Source organism: Sciurus carolinensis, chromosome 13 (genome assembly GCF_902686445.1).
Source record: "Sciurus carolinensis chromosome 13, mSciCar1.2, whole genome shotgun sequence".
NCBI lineage: Eukaryota > Metazoa > Chordata > Mammalia > Rodentia > Sciuridae > Sciurus > Sciurus carolinensis.
The window spans coordinates 26,483,821-26,498,073 of record NC_062225.1 but is presented as its reverse complement, the minus strand read 5'-3'; the positions used below and the strand labels follow the sequence as shown (position 1 = coordinate 26,498,073).

General features: G+C 36.7%; 1 protein-coding gene across 8 annotated transcripts in view; it reads left to right on the top strand.

The window, feature by feature from the left end:
• Nucleotides 1-14,253, top strand: part of Slc4a5 (solute carrier family 4 member 5) — a 122,314-nt gene that overhangs the window by 19,853 nt on the left and 88,208 nt on the right. For 6 of the 8 annotated variants that reach the window (XM_047522224.1, XM_047522228.1, XM_047522223.1 and 3 more), the window contains one exon: nucleotides 9,238-9,312. The exons of 1 other annotated variant lie outside the window; for it this stretch is intronic. In XM_047522224.1, the coding sequence (XP_047378180.1) occupies nucleotides 9,240-9,312 (73 nt within the window). In that variant the 5' untranslated portion in view covers nucleotides 9,238-9,239. Of the gene's footprint in view, nucleotides 1-7,672; nucleotides 7,690-9,237; nucleotides 9,313-14,253 lie in introns of those variants that run through there. One more of the 8 variants, XM_047522225.1, reaches the window with a different exon arrangement.

Sequence of the window (14,253 nt, the reverse complement as noted above, 5' to 3'; positions counted from 1 at the left end):
GTCTCAGCTTTCCTGCAGCCCCTTCCATACTCTCTGCTTCCTGGCTGCCAGGAGTGGAGCAGCACTCCTCCCCCACACCCTTCTGCCATGATATTCTCCCCCACATTGGGCCAGAGCAATGGAATCAGCCAACCATGGACTGAACCTCTGAAACTGTGAGACAAAATAAACGTTTTCTCCTCTAAGTTCGGCCTTGTCAGGTATTTTGGTCATAAAGACGAAAAACTAATACAGCATACTTCCAGTTTTGTGGCGTTCTCATCTCTGCTTGTGTCTGTATCAGCATTTTGTATTTAATTTTATCTGTCTCCCAATCTGAGAACCTATAGTACTTCAAATATGAAAGGTCACATTTTTAAAACATGCTAGAAAACTATTTCATTTGTGTTAGTCAGGAATTCTTTTTTTTTTTTTTCAAGTTATAACTCATCATTTATTTATATCATTGGATTTTACTTAAGGTGTTTTTTTTTTATTGTATACAAATGGGATACATGTTGTTTCTCTATTTGTACATAGAGTCAAGGCATACCATTTGTGTAATCATACGTTTACATAGGGCAATGATGTTTATTTTTTTTCCCTTCCCCCCCACCCCTCCCACCCCTCTTTTCCCTCTATACAGTCCTTCTTTCCTTCATTCTTACCGCTCTCCTTATCCCTAACCCTAAACCTAACCCTAAACCTAATGCTAACCCCTCCCACCTCCCATTATATGTCCTCATCCGCTTATCAGCGAGATCATTCGTCCTTTAGTTTTTTGAGATTGGCTTATCTCACTTAGCATGATATTCTCCAATTTCGTCCATTTGCCTACAAATGCCATAATTTTATCATTCTTCATTGCGGAGTAATATTCCATTGTATATATATGCCACAGTTTCTTTATCCATTCATCAACTGAAGGGCATCTAGGTTGGTTCCACAATCTGGCTATGGTGAATTGAGCAGCAATGAACATTGATGTGGCTGTGTCTCTGTAGTATGCTGATTTTAAGTCCTTTGGGTATAGGCCAAGGAGTGGGATAGCTGGGTCAAGTGGTGTTTCCATTCCAAGCTTTCTGAGGAATCTCCACACTGCTTTCCAGAGTGGCTGCACTAATTTGCAACCCCACCAGCAATGTATGAGTGTTCCTTTTTCACCACATCCTCGCCAACACCTATTGTTGCTTGTATTCTTGATAATCGCCATTCTAATTGGGGTGAGATGAAATCTTAGGGTAGTTTTGATTTGCATTTCCCTTATTACTAGGGATGTTGAACATTTTTTCATATATCTGTTGATTACTTGTACATCTTCTTCTGTGAAGTGTCTGTTCATTTCCTTAGCCCATTTGTTGATTGGATTATTTGTATTCTTCGTGTAGAGTTTTTTGAGTTCTTTATAGATTCTGGAAATTAGCGCTCTATCTGAGGTATGGTTGGCAAAGATATTCTCCCACTCTGTAGGCTCTCTCTTCACATTGCTGATAGTTTCCTTTGCTGAGAGAAAGCTTTTTAGTTTGAATCTATCCCAGTTGTTGATTCTTGCTTTTATTTCTTGGTTTAAAACATCAGAAACCCAATTCAAACATGAGAAAAAAAATAATGTAAATTTAACAGCTCAACACAACTGATAAGGTCAGTTCAGGATTAACTGACTTTGGGATTCATCATGTCATCAGTTCTCTTTTTCTTCTCTTGAATGCTTCTCTCTATATGACAGGCACAAGAGTAGCCCCCCAAGTTTATCAGTTTAGCAGCACCAGAGTGAGCAGTGTTTGGGGATGGATCAAGCACAAATGTCTTGGAAATTCTGATGGGCCCACAATCTCTGTGGCTGGGAATAGGGAGTGTTTGATTGACCAGGCTGGGTCATGTGGCTTTTCTTCATTAGAGTTGGGGAGAAATGGAGTCAGCTCCACTAAATCACTTATTGGTGCTTTTATGTGGAAAAGGGGGTCTGTTACTCAGTTTGTTTGTACTCTTCACACCTTGGTGGATGAGAACTCAATTAAAAAAATTGACCCAATTTAATGGAAAATACAAATTAGACTCTGAAGGTCAAGGGTGGTATGTTTTCTCTCATATGTGAAAGCTAGAGAGGACAAAGGAGAAGAAAGGTGGTGGGGAAAAGATCTCATGAAAATCAAAGGGACATCTGTAGAGTAGAAGAAAGGGACCAGGGGGAGAGAGGAGGGGGAAGAAAGGAGAAATATTGAGAATGTTATTGGCCAAATTATGTTGTTATGTTGTGTGTATGTACAGTTATGTAACAACAAATCTTACCATTATGTACAACTATAATGTACTGATAAAATATGAAAAAAAGAGAAAATACAAATAAGGAGTTACTGCCTTAAAAATAGTGATTTTTAAGGTGCTGGGTTTGTGGCTCAATGGTAGAGTACTTGCCTTGCACTGTGAAGCACTGGGTTCAATCCCCAGGACCACATAAAAAAAATACAAAATAAAAACAAAATAAAGGTATTGTGTCCATTGAGAAAAATAAATAAATAAATAAAGTGCCCTTGGATCAGCAGCTACAGCCACAGCTACTTGTTGAAAATGCAAATTCTCAGCATACGTCCCAGATCTACCGAATTCAAAATTCTGGGGGTGGAGTTGACAAGCTGCATTTTAACAAGTCCTAAAGTGACTCTGAGGTACACTTGAGTTTGAGGAACACTGTCTCAAATTGTTGGGCTAGGGAAGTAGCTCAGGGGTAGAGCACTTGCTTAGCGTGTGTAAGAACCTGGGTTCAAGCCCCAGGGCAACACAACAAAAACAAAACTATGATTCACTTTGAACAGGGAGATTTAATCATGAATTTTCAAGGATATGATTATCACACAAAGTGGTAACAGATATATCATATTAAATTATTTGCCTTAAATTTTAAAAAATAATTTAAAGCCATAATTTAAAAACTAATTAACACATGTAAGAGCTTATGATATTCCATTGTACCATTGGTCTATAAGATGTTAAAGGATTTTATTATGTTTGAAGTATTACAAAAGGCAGCTTGCTTTTTAATCTATGCATCTTTGGGAGCTTTGAAGAAGAAATTTTATTCCTTGTTGTAAAAAGGAACTGTTTTAAGAGTTGGAAACTCTGCACCTGTGTATATGTATATTTTTTAGCAATAAAGCAGCATGGGCTGAGAATGCACTGAAAAAAAAAAAAAAAAAAAAAAAAAAAGCAGTGGAACTCCATCCTGGCTTTTCTCATACTCCAAAGTGCCACTTCCAAAAGACAACTACAAGGAATTATTTTAGCTTTTCTGTTGATTATCTATACAGCAACAACAATAATTTATCTATGTAAAACATGGAAGACATAGGTAAAACAGCACCATTAAACCTTATCTCTCCCAGAGGTAAACTGAAACTAGAATGTATTGTTCCTCTGCATGATTTCATACTTTCATTATTTGTAAATGTAACAATAAGGGATATTGATACTATTTTACATGCTTTAAAATTTTATATAAATAGTATTTTCTTTGAAACTTTTTATACCTTGCTATTAAAAATCACTATGTTTTTGAGATTTATGCCTGTTGATATATGGAGGTTTAGTTCATTCACTTTTTAAAAGTAACATAAAACTTGGCTAACAGTGTAAATATAAAGGGTAGGTTTTCCTCTCATAGCATGAAGCCTAGAGATAAGTAGTCCAGAGTACAGTGACAGTATCAGGCACCCAAGTTTGCTCCATCTGCTTTATGCCTTTGATCTTCACTTCTGTCCCATCACTATTGCAAGATGGCTCTGCTCCATCTCAAAGTCTTATGTCCAAAGTCTGTGCAGGAAAAGAAGGAGGGTAAAGGATAAGCTGCATTCCAGATGTGTCTGTCACTTTTTATTGGGGAAATAAAAACTTCCCTGGAAGCTCTACCCAGGGGACTTCCATTTAAATCTCTTTGGCTAGAAAAGGAGCACATGACTACTCCTAAGGCCAGTGACTGGTCAGGAGCAGCTAGATTTCCATGAATCGTTTATACAGATTGTAATTCATGCCTAGGGTTGGGGAAAATGACTACTGGCAATCAAGGGCCTGCCTCTCTACCTGAACAAAATGGAGTTCTATAAACAGGAAAGAGGAGAAGGGAATGGATGTTGGACAGTGTAGCAGACATTTCTAGATGATCACCCAATGTCCTTTCTCCATTTTTTCCTTACTAACAGAATGCCCTAATATAGCATCTTATTTGACTACTTAAAACTTGATTACCTGGAGTCCTTTGTGATACTGTTACAGAGTTAGAGCCTTCTGAGAAACTGAGGCAGCATGAAATCCCTCTCTTCAATCCCCATTTCTTGCAACCAGATTAGAAAGATTTCAGACATGTTGCTCAGAGTAATGGGCATGCATTTGTTGAAGGACTAGGAAAAGGGAAAGGGGACACTATCAAGGGAGAGAGTGGGTTCTCTCAGAGAGGAGAGGGATGATATGTCTCTCCTACATTCCAGTTTTATTGGGATCCCAGAGAAGTTTCCAGAGAGTCCTCCCCAGGTCCACCTCTTGACTTTTGACTGACAGCAAGGCGACATGAGACTTTCAAGTCCCCACTGTCATGGCAACTCTAGGTCACCTTGGCCCATGCTGACCAGTTATAATGGGATTCTTAATCATACCTTACAGATTTTATGGTTAGGAGGAACTATCCTTATCTTCCAGAACCTGATCTGTGCAAAGGACCACAAAAGTTTCTCCCTTCAAAGTAACGTGGGTTCCTCTTATCAATGCTATTTCATGTTTGCATTTCCTTGAAGATAACAGGTAGTTTGCTGAGGAATCTGACATATCCTATCCACTTAGGCCAGGCAGGGCTGCAGGCAAATTGCTTTTTGGCAAAGAAAGCATGTGGGGGTCAGCGAAGTAGGCCCATTTTATAGAATTTTTCTCTTAAACTTATGTTTCCACTGTCCTCATCTATTTGTCCCCTAACATTATGACTCAGATGTGGTTGAATAACAAAAGCTAGTTATAGTAGTTTAAACAAGTAAATGGTTTCCTTGTTCTTCATAACAAGATGTTGAAGTACAGGATATCCAACACTGGTAGCAAGAAGACATTAAGGGCCTTGACTCCTTCCTCCCTTTAAATTCATAGTTAGCATATGACCTTCATTCTGTATGCTCCAGGAATAGTTTGCCAGATAAAATATAGTTTGCCTAGTTATAATTGAATTTCAGCTGTCAATGAATTTTTTTAGTACAATTATATCCTAAAAATTGCATGGGACATAACTTACACCATAATTGTCATTTATCTGAAATTCAACTTCAACTGGGCAAACTATTTTTATTTGCCAAATCTATAAATGCTCTCTGGGAAGAAAGAAGGAAAAGGAAAAGGACATTCTTCTGTAGATACTTTTCAGGAAGGGACTCTCCCCAGATCTTTCTGATACTTCTTTAACCAGAAACAGGTAAAGGGCATCTTGGGGAAGTGATTATTTTTTATTGTCACAGGGCTTCCTTGAATCAAATCAGAGCAGAAAGTGAGATGGATATCAGGCAGGTAGTTTACAGCCTCCTCCATAGCTGTCTTATACCATCCCTTATCTCTCCACCCTCCAAAGTAGTTATATCCAGTGGTGATATTTAAAGTATTTAATAATCAATATGACATTGACCCTGACCAATCAGAGTGGATAGCTGACCATGAAGAATAAGTACCTGCCAAGATTAGCAGCCCTAGTAGTTATATTGGTGGGTACAAATCTTACTAATATCATGATTTTTGGTAAAATTAATATTTATTTTTATTTATTAGGACTGTAAAAATATTGATTACAGTTGAGTAGAGGGTACCATCTTTACTTTCCCTTTTTCTAACTCTTTTCAGATTTGTTTATATACTCTCGAATATATCAACCAAATATATCAAGATAATTTTTCAGATCCAGGTTTTTTTCTTGAATTCATCATGTCCAAAGTCTGCTGTAGGACACCCTCATTGTTTTCTGGGTCTCTGTATAGTTCTTCTGTTAGGACTTCACTTTGTTTTTTTGGTACCGGGGATTGAACATGGGGTGCTTAAACACTGAACCACATATCCAGCCTTTTTATGTTTTATGTTTTGAGACACAGTCTTTCTAAGTTGCTTAGGACCTTACTAAATTGCTGAGGCTGGCTTTGAACTCGCAATCCTCCTACTCAGCCTCCTGAGCTGCTGGGATTGTAGGTGCGTGCCGCTGTGCCCAGCTACTTTACCAGTGTTTTGTGGTGAATTTCATTTCCAGATCCTGTATTCCTTTCTTAGTACTCCTTCATCTTGCTGAAGTTCTTCCTTCAATCACTTCCTGAGAAAAAAAGTCACAATAAATAAATTTTTGAGGCATTTTTATGTCTGAAAATGCCCTTATTCCACTTTTGCATTTGATTGATAGCTTGATTGGGACTGGAGTTCTAGATTGGAAATAATTTTTTTTCTCACATTTGGAGGTACTGTCTTGTAGCTTCCACTGTAGTGATTGAGATAATGACAATTCTTATTTTCGTTTGTTGTAGGTGACTTCTTTTCTTCTGGAAGCTTTTAAGATCTCTTTTTTTGTTTTTGTTTGTTTTACTTTTTGGTATGATCTCTTAATCCATGATGTAATAACACTTCATGATGATATGACTTGGAGTCTTACATTTAAAAAAATGTGTATATATAATAAATAAATATATCTTTGCATATGTTTTCTCTTACCTGACATATTTCTTCAATTTTATGTACTCTTTTATTAAAATTTTTCTTCTAGCATTTTGAGGGGGGGTACTAGGGATTAATTGAGGGGCACTCAACCACTGAGTCACATCCCAAGCCCTATTTTGTGTTTTATTTAGAATCAGGGTCTCACTGAGTTGCTTAGAACCTCGCCATTGCTGAGGCTGGCTTTGAACTCATGATCCTCTTGCCTCAGTCTCCCAAGCTGCTAGGATTACAGACCTGTGCCACCACCCAGGTTCTTACAGCATTTTTAATTGCCAAGTAGTCCTTCCTATTTTTTGAAAGTTCCAGATTTATAGCATTCTACTTTTATTATTGTCATAGGTACAATGCCTTTTCTTGTCTCCTTAGAAATGTTAATTATATATATATATATATATATATATATTTTTTTTTTTTTCTTTGTTTTCCATGGGTCCATGGCTCTTTTCTCCTAGGACTTGCCCTTCCTGTCTGTTTTGGTCTCTGTCATTCTGGTGATTCTTGTCTACCTTCTCATATTTTGGAGTGGAGTTGTCAAGTCCATGTAGACAGACTGAACTTGTTGAATGATGGGCTTACAGGGGGCAGTTGGATGGAGCCCTCACTGTTTTGTTAGAGGTCCCCAAAATATAGAATATGTAAGTCTTCAGTCTCCTTCCTGGAAGATCTAAGCTTCATTTATTTTCTAGGGACCAGATAACCAGAGAACTAGGGAGTAACTGTCTTTACTTAACCCCCTTTCCTCCTCAGTTCTCAAGGGGCCTTTAGATTTAACCACTCCCTCTTCAAAGAGTCTGGAGCCTAGAAGAGATCTGAGATTTTTTCCCCCCTGCACCACTAGTGATTGAACACAGGAGTGCTTTACCACTCAGCTACATCTCTAGCCCTTTCTATTTATTTATTTATTTATTTTTTGTGACAGGGTCTTGCTAAATTGCTAAAGCTGGCCTCGAACTTGGGGTCCTCCTGCCTCAGCCTCCTGAGTTGCTGGGATTATAGGTGGGTACCACCACACTGAGATTTGAGGATTTTACCAACTTCTTAGGAAGATTCTCAAATAACTCCTTTCTTCAGCCCTACTGTACATCCTGGTCTTCAGATGGACCTACTACCTCTGATTTCCTCCTTTTCTATTTTTAAGAAACATTTTGCATAAGCAGAAGTTATCTAATCTCTGAAGGTTCAGATAAAACTGTTTTAAAAAACACTGTTCCTGGTGTTTATTTATTTTTCATTGTAGAACGATTTTCAAATATAACAGAAGTAGAAAACACAATGATTACTCTTTTGAATCTATAATTAATAGTTACTGTTGATTCAGGTTTTCTTATTCTTTGTAAGTACATTTTGAAATTTCTATTATTTTTATAGTAAAGTATCTTTTATTAACCTTATGGCTAAAAGCTATAGTTCCAGAAAAAAACTATATGGGTTTGAATCTGTTTCTCCATCTGTGTAGTAATTTAAACTCTGTTTTCCTCAGTTTCCTCATCTATAAAATGGGAATAATCAAATTGGGATTATAATTCAATGGTAGAGTGCTTGCTTAGCATGTGTGAGGCCCTGGGTTTGATTTCCAAGACCATAAAAAAAGGGAGAAAATGATAATAATAATGTTACTTTTCTCTTAGTTATCGTTGAGAAGATTGAGTTAGGTCATACACACAAAGCACTTCAAATACAACCTAGCACAGTAACAGTAGCTATTTTATCTAAGTTACAAAATTTATATACATAAAATTTGTTCATAGAATTCTCTTACAATCTTTGAATTCTCTACTAAATTTTAAGTTATGTCATTTTTTCATTCCTGATGTTGTTTACTTGTGAATAGTCTCTTTTCTTCTTAATTCATCTTGTATAACTTGCCTTTTAAATAATCTTTCCAAATAATTGTCCTTGGATTTATTAACCACCTCTATGCTCGTTTTCTATTTTATTGTTTCTGCTTTTATCGTTTATATTTACATTCTTCTACTTTCAGTTTTAGTTCTTGTTCTTCTGGCTTCTTCAGTTGAATGCTTAGCACATTTACTTCCTTCTCTTCTTTCACCCTCCATTCCGCCCTCCTTCTCTCCTTTCCTTCTTTCTTACTGCTTCTAAGTGTGCTGCATTCCACAAATTTCGATATGTAGTAGTTGAAAATATTGAGTTCAAAATATTTAATAATTTCCATGGTGGTTTCCTATCAAATCATGACTAGAAATTATTTTTAGTAATACATAATAGAAATACGTTTAATTTACTGAGGCTTTTTGTGACCTACTATGTGTGCTCTCTTTGTAAATGCTCCACTTTTACTTGAAAAAGAGACATGATCTATTTGTTGGAAATATATATATATATATATATATATGTACATACATATGTGTATTTATATATACACACACATATATACATAAGTTTGAGGTTCTTCTTTTACTTTAATTTTTTTCATGTGCATTAAGGTCTCCCACTCTGAGTACAGGATTCAACAATTTGTCCTTGAAATCCTGCCCTTTTTTGTTGCATACATTTTTGAGGCTGTGTTCCTCTTTTACTTTATAGTCATGAAGGTGGAAGAAGAGAAGGCTGGGGCAGGAAAACTGGACCCCATGTACTACAGGAGATGTCCGAATCAAGGTAAAGACACTTTGAAAGTGTGATGCAAATCTCAGGAGACTTTGAGAATTCCTTGGTGTCAGGCTGGGGATAGAGTTCAGTGATAGAGTGTGTGCTTAGTATGTGTAAGGAATTCTTCTCAGAATTCCTGGTCATAACAGCACTTCCATTCAGATACTCTGGAGAGCTGTTCTCTTTCCTTGATTCACCACTGTTGTCTCTTTGAAGCTGGTAGGACCAAACTTCACCATGTCTTTTTCTTTCTTTCTTTTTTTCTTTCCTTCACCATGTCTTAAAGTGACCAAGTGATTGGGTGGGAGATAGGAAACTGGCACTTTGCCTGCATGAATTAGGGCACAGATTCATCATAATAAAAGTTTATTTAATGTTATCAGATCTACAAACTATGATTAGTGCCTAACAGCAATATTTAGTAGTTTCTGAAAATGGATGCACAATTAAAAGCAGTGTAAGAGGGTATTGAGAGGGTATTTTTGTTGTTGCAGAATTGCTGACTCAGTGGCCCTAAGACCCCTGGACAGACAGATGATCCCTGATTTAACAATGTTTTGGTGAATTTTCTGATTTTACTATTGTGCAAAAACAGTCTTTCAGTAGAAACTGTGATTTGAATTTTGAATTTTGATCTTTTCCTTGGGCTAGCAAAATGTTTCATGATGCTGGGCAGTGGCAGTGAGCTGCAGCCCCCAATGGGACACCATTGATACTTCATCACTAAGCTAGGATGCTTGGAAGTTTAGGTGTATTGAGTGCATTTTCAACTTATGATATTTCCAATTTACATTGGGTTTATCTGGATGCAACTAATTGTAGGTTGAAGAGCACCTGTACTCTATAGAGAAGCAGCATAGAACTTAAGAAGAGGCAACCAGATGACCTGGTGCTCCTTCCATTATCCCAGCCCTACTTGGAAGGAAGCATTAACCTTGCTGTCCAGCTGGATGCTTGCTGAGCTGCAGAATGTGTAGGGCCACTCTGGGACTGTTGATGGAACAAGAGGAGTGCAATGTGGAGTTCCTAGGAGAACTTGGCATGTGTCCCAAACCAAAGTCTGCAAGATGTTCACCATGGGAAAAGAGGTCCTCCAGAGCCAGAAAGGAGAATTTTTGTTGGGGGAGGACCAAACTCTACACAGTTAACCAACTAAACAGTCATGCTCCAATGATTTTATAGGAGTCAGGAAAAAATGGGACAAGTTAGATGTGGGGCAGAAAGTAAAACATTTCCCCAATAGCCATCTCCTCTGTGTTCTTTAGTATGCATATTCTTCACATGAATAGTCCCATGATTACAATTTTCATAATTATGCTCCTATACATGATCCTACTCTATTTTCTCAATATCTTGCCAAACCAGTAAAGGAAAATATTTTAATTGCCATGTTACAGATAAGGGCAGTAAATCCAGAGAGGCAGGAGGTTGCTGACCACAGAGTAAGTAAAGACAAACCAGAGATTACTCAGGGTAGCAATCTCTTGGGTAGAGGTTTTTCTGATGTACCTGCTACTTCTCATTTCTGTTCCTGGACTCAAGGGTAGAGAACAGGAACTTGACATTGAAACATCTACGTATGCTAAGCTTAGAGTAGAACTATTTATCTCTACATACTGGTGTCCATGGCTTACCTAGAATTACAGCTTGCTTAATAAAATGTAGTGTAGGATATAGACCAGTGGTAGAGCACCTGCTTAGGATGGACAAGACCCTGGGTTCAATCCCTAGCACCAAAAAAAAAAAAAAAAAAAAAAAAAATATATATATATATATATATATATATATATATATATATATAAACACTGTAGCAGAAATGAATAATGCCATATATATGTATGATGTCACACTATACTGGGGAGAGAAGAGAGGATGGAAGAGGGTCAGTCATTCTCATACTATTGTAGAATTAAGTAACCAATCTATGACAAATAAAAAAGGTCCATTCTGAAGCTCAACTATGAGAAATTTATAAAATATAGAGTAGTGACAAACTAAAATGCCCACTAAGACTTCCAGTTTCCACTTTGACATGTAAAGAGCTTTAAAGTTGTCATTCCTACTTACACAAATGACAAAATAGCTGAATGAGCCGAACAATCAATTATTTTTCTTAGATGCAACAAAGAATTGAGGCCACAGGAGCACAACAGCACCCTAGTTGTTGGAGAGACAAATATAGAGAGTACAGGTCAGCTTATCTAAAGCCAAAGCTGCTGGAGCGAGTGACTCATACCAACACTGAAATGGTAATTTCAACAAATCAATAAAGGCTGAATGTGGACTAATTTGAGAGTTAGAAACTCTTGGGGCCTAGTCTAAAGAGCCCTCACTCTTTCATGAATCTTACCTTCACAAGCCCTTCCACCATCTTTCAGTGAAGATCAGCAAAAATTTCTCTCATGTTTGTCCAGGAGGAAAAATGTTTCAAAATATGCCCAGAGTATTATCCACAAAAAAGATCTACCCAGAAAAGAAAAAGAAAAAAAATCTTTGCCAGAGCCTAATCCAACTTTGTGGAAGAGAAAGTACCCAATTCAGCTTCCTGCCTGAAGTAAGTTGGGGAAAGCACACTTGAAAGCCACAGCACATGGGTACCAGCTTGCTAAAAATACTAGGACCTAATCATAGGATTAATAGACCACTTTGCTTCCCCCATACCTCACCACAACTTCAGCAGGATTTCTGTATAATAACAGTGGATCATAGCTGAAAGAATTGCAAAGCTTAGGCTCTAAGAAGGAGTTTCTAGGGAAACCTAAAAGCAACAGAGGTACAATAACAAGTACACCAGAGAAAATTGAAATCTCTGACATTTACTATTATAGCAAATAGTAAACACAGTCTAATCCCTAGCTAGAAAAACATAAAACCTCACACTAAAGGCTTAATGTACTTCATATTGGTTCATTTTGGGACCAACGGTATCTTTGATTTTTAATTTTCTGGTATTGAAGTCTACCTTGAATCACTTACATGACTACTGAATCTACTTTCCTCTTATGGACCTTTATACTTCCTTTTGTTTCTTTTCTTCCTCCTCCTCCCCCTCCCTCTTCTCAGAACTTTTCACTTTGTTTGGTTTTCTTTCTTTTTTTTTTTTTTTTTTTTTTAATTATCAGACCAGAAATTTAAAATAACTATGATAAATATGCTTGGAGTTCTAATGGGAACAGTGGACAATATGCAAAAGCAGGTGTATAATCTAGGCAGATGAACACTCTAAGAAAGAATACAAAATAAGTGCTTAATATCAAAAACACTGTAACAGAAATGAATAATGCCTTTGATAGATTCATTAGTAGACTGAGCATAGCTAAGAAAAGCATCAACAATCTTGAAGATATGTCAATAGAAATTTCCAGAACCCCAAAAAGAAGGGGGAAAAAAGTAGGAAAAAAAAAAAAAAAAGAAACAAAATATCCAAAGACTTCATAGGATAACTACAGAAGTGAAACATATATATATGGGACTACCAGAGGGAGAAGAGAAAGAGAAAGGAACAGAAGAAATATTTGAAGTGATACTGGTTTAAGATTTTCCAAAATTAGGGTGGGGGCTATAATTCAGTGTTAGAGCACTTGCCTAGCACATGTGAGGCATTGGGTTCATTCCTTAGTACACATAAATATAAATAAATAAAATAAAAGGCACACTGCCCATCTACAACTACAAAAAAAAATTTTTAAAAGATTTTCCAAAATTAAAGAAAGAAACTAAGCCACAGGAAGATCAGAGAACATCATGCAGGATAAATATCAACAAGCTAATTATAACATATTCAAATAGAAAAAAAAGGAAGATAAAGACTGTAAAATGTTGGGAAAAACACTCTCTCTAAGGAGGAAACATGTGAGCAAGTAGATAGTGGAATGAAATATTTACAGAATTAAAGGAGAAAAATGCCACCAACCTAGAATTTTTATCCAGTAATTATCCTTCTACAGCAAAGAAAATGACCATCTCAAACAAAAAACTGAGAGAATTTGTGGTCAGTGGATCTCCTTTGCAAGAAATGTTAAAAGAAGTTCTTTAGAGAGAAGGAAAATTATGTAGACCAGACACTCAGTCGTATACAAAGAAAGAAATAGCATCATAGAAGGAATAACAAACAATTGTTCAAAGTAATAATAGTAACAACGTATTAGACCATTATAGCACATGGATAAGTCACCCGAATGGAGTGAGTAGTATAAGGGGTAGGAGGGAGAGATTGAGAATATGCTATTTTAAGTTTCCTGAACCACGCAAGAAACAGTACAATGTTATTTGAAAGTGAACTTAGATTAGTTGTAAGTGTGTATTGTAAACTTTAGGGAAAATACTAGAATTTTTAAAAATGCGATACTGGGGTTTGAAACCAGAGCTTTGTACATGTTCTACCACTGGGCTACATCCCAAACCCTAGAATTATTTTTTTTTAAAAGTACAATTGATCTGCTGAGAGAAGATGAAACCATATAAAAGGCTCAATTAAAACCAGAGTAGGCATAACAATCATGGAAGATTTGAAAAATAAAGAATTAGTTCCACGAACACAAGCAGTTGCAAACATAATAGACATTAATTTAATTATATGAATGATCAATTTAAATACAAATGATTTAAACATATCAATTAAAAGAGTGAGTGAATCAAAATACAAACTCCATCTGTAGGACAGGAACCCCTACATTAAATATACAGGCATAGATAGATTTAAAGTAAAGGGATGGAGCTGGTCATGGTGGTACATGCCTGTGTTTACAGGTACTTGGGAGGCTGAGGCAAGAAGATCACAAATTCTAGTTTGACCTGAGCAACTTAGTGAGACCCTGTCTCAAAAAAACAGAAAAGTAAAAAAAACTTTAAAAAGGGTTGGGAGCGTAGCTCAGTGGTAGAGTGTCCTAGGTTCAATCCCCAATATTGGAAGGAAGGCAGGAAGGAAAGGAATAGGAAAAGATATATCAT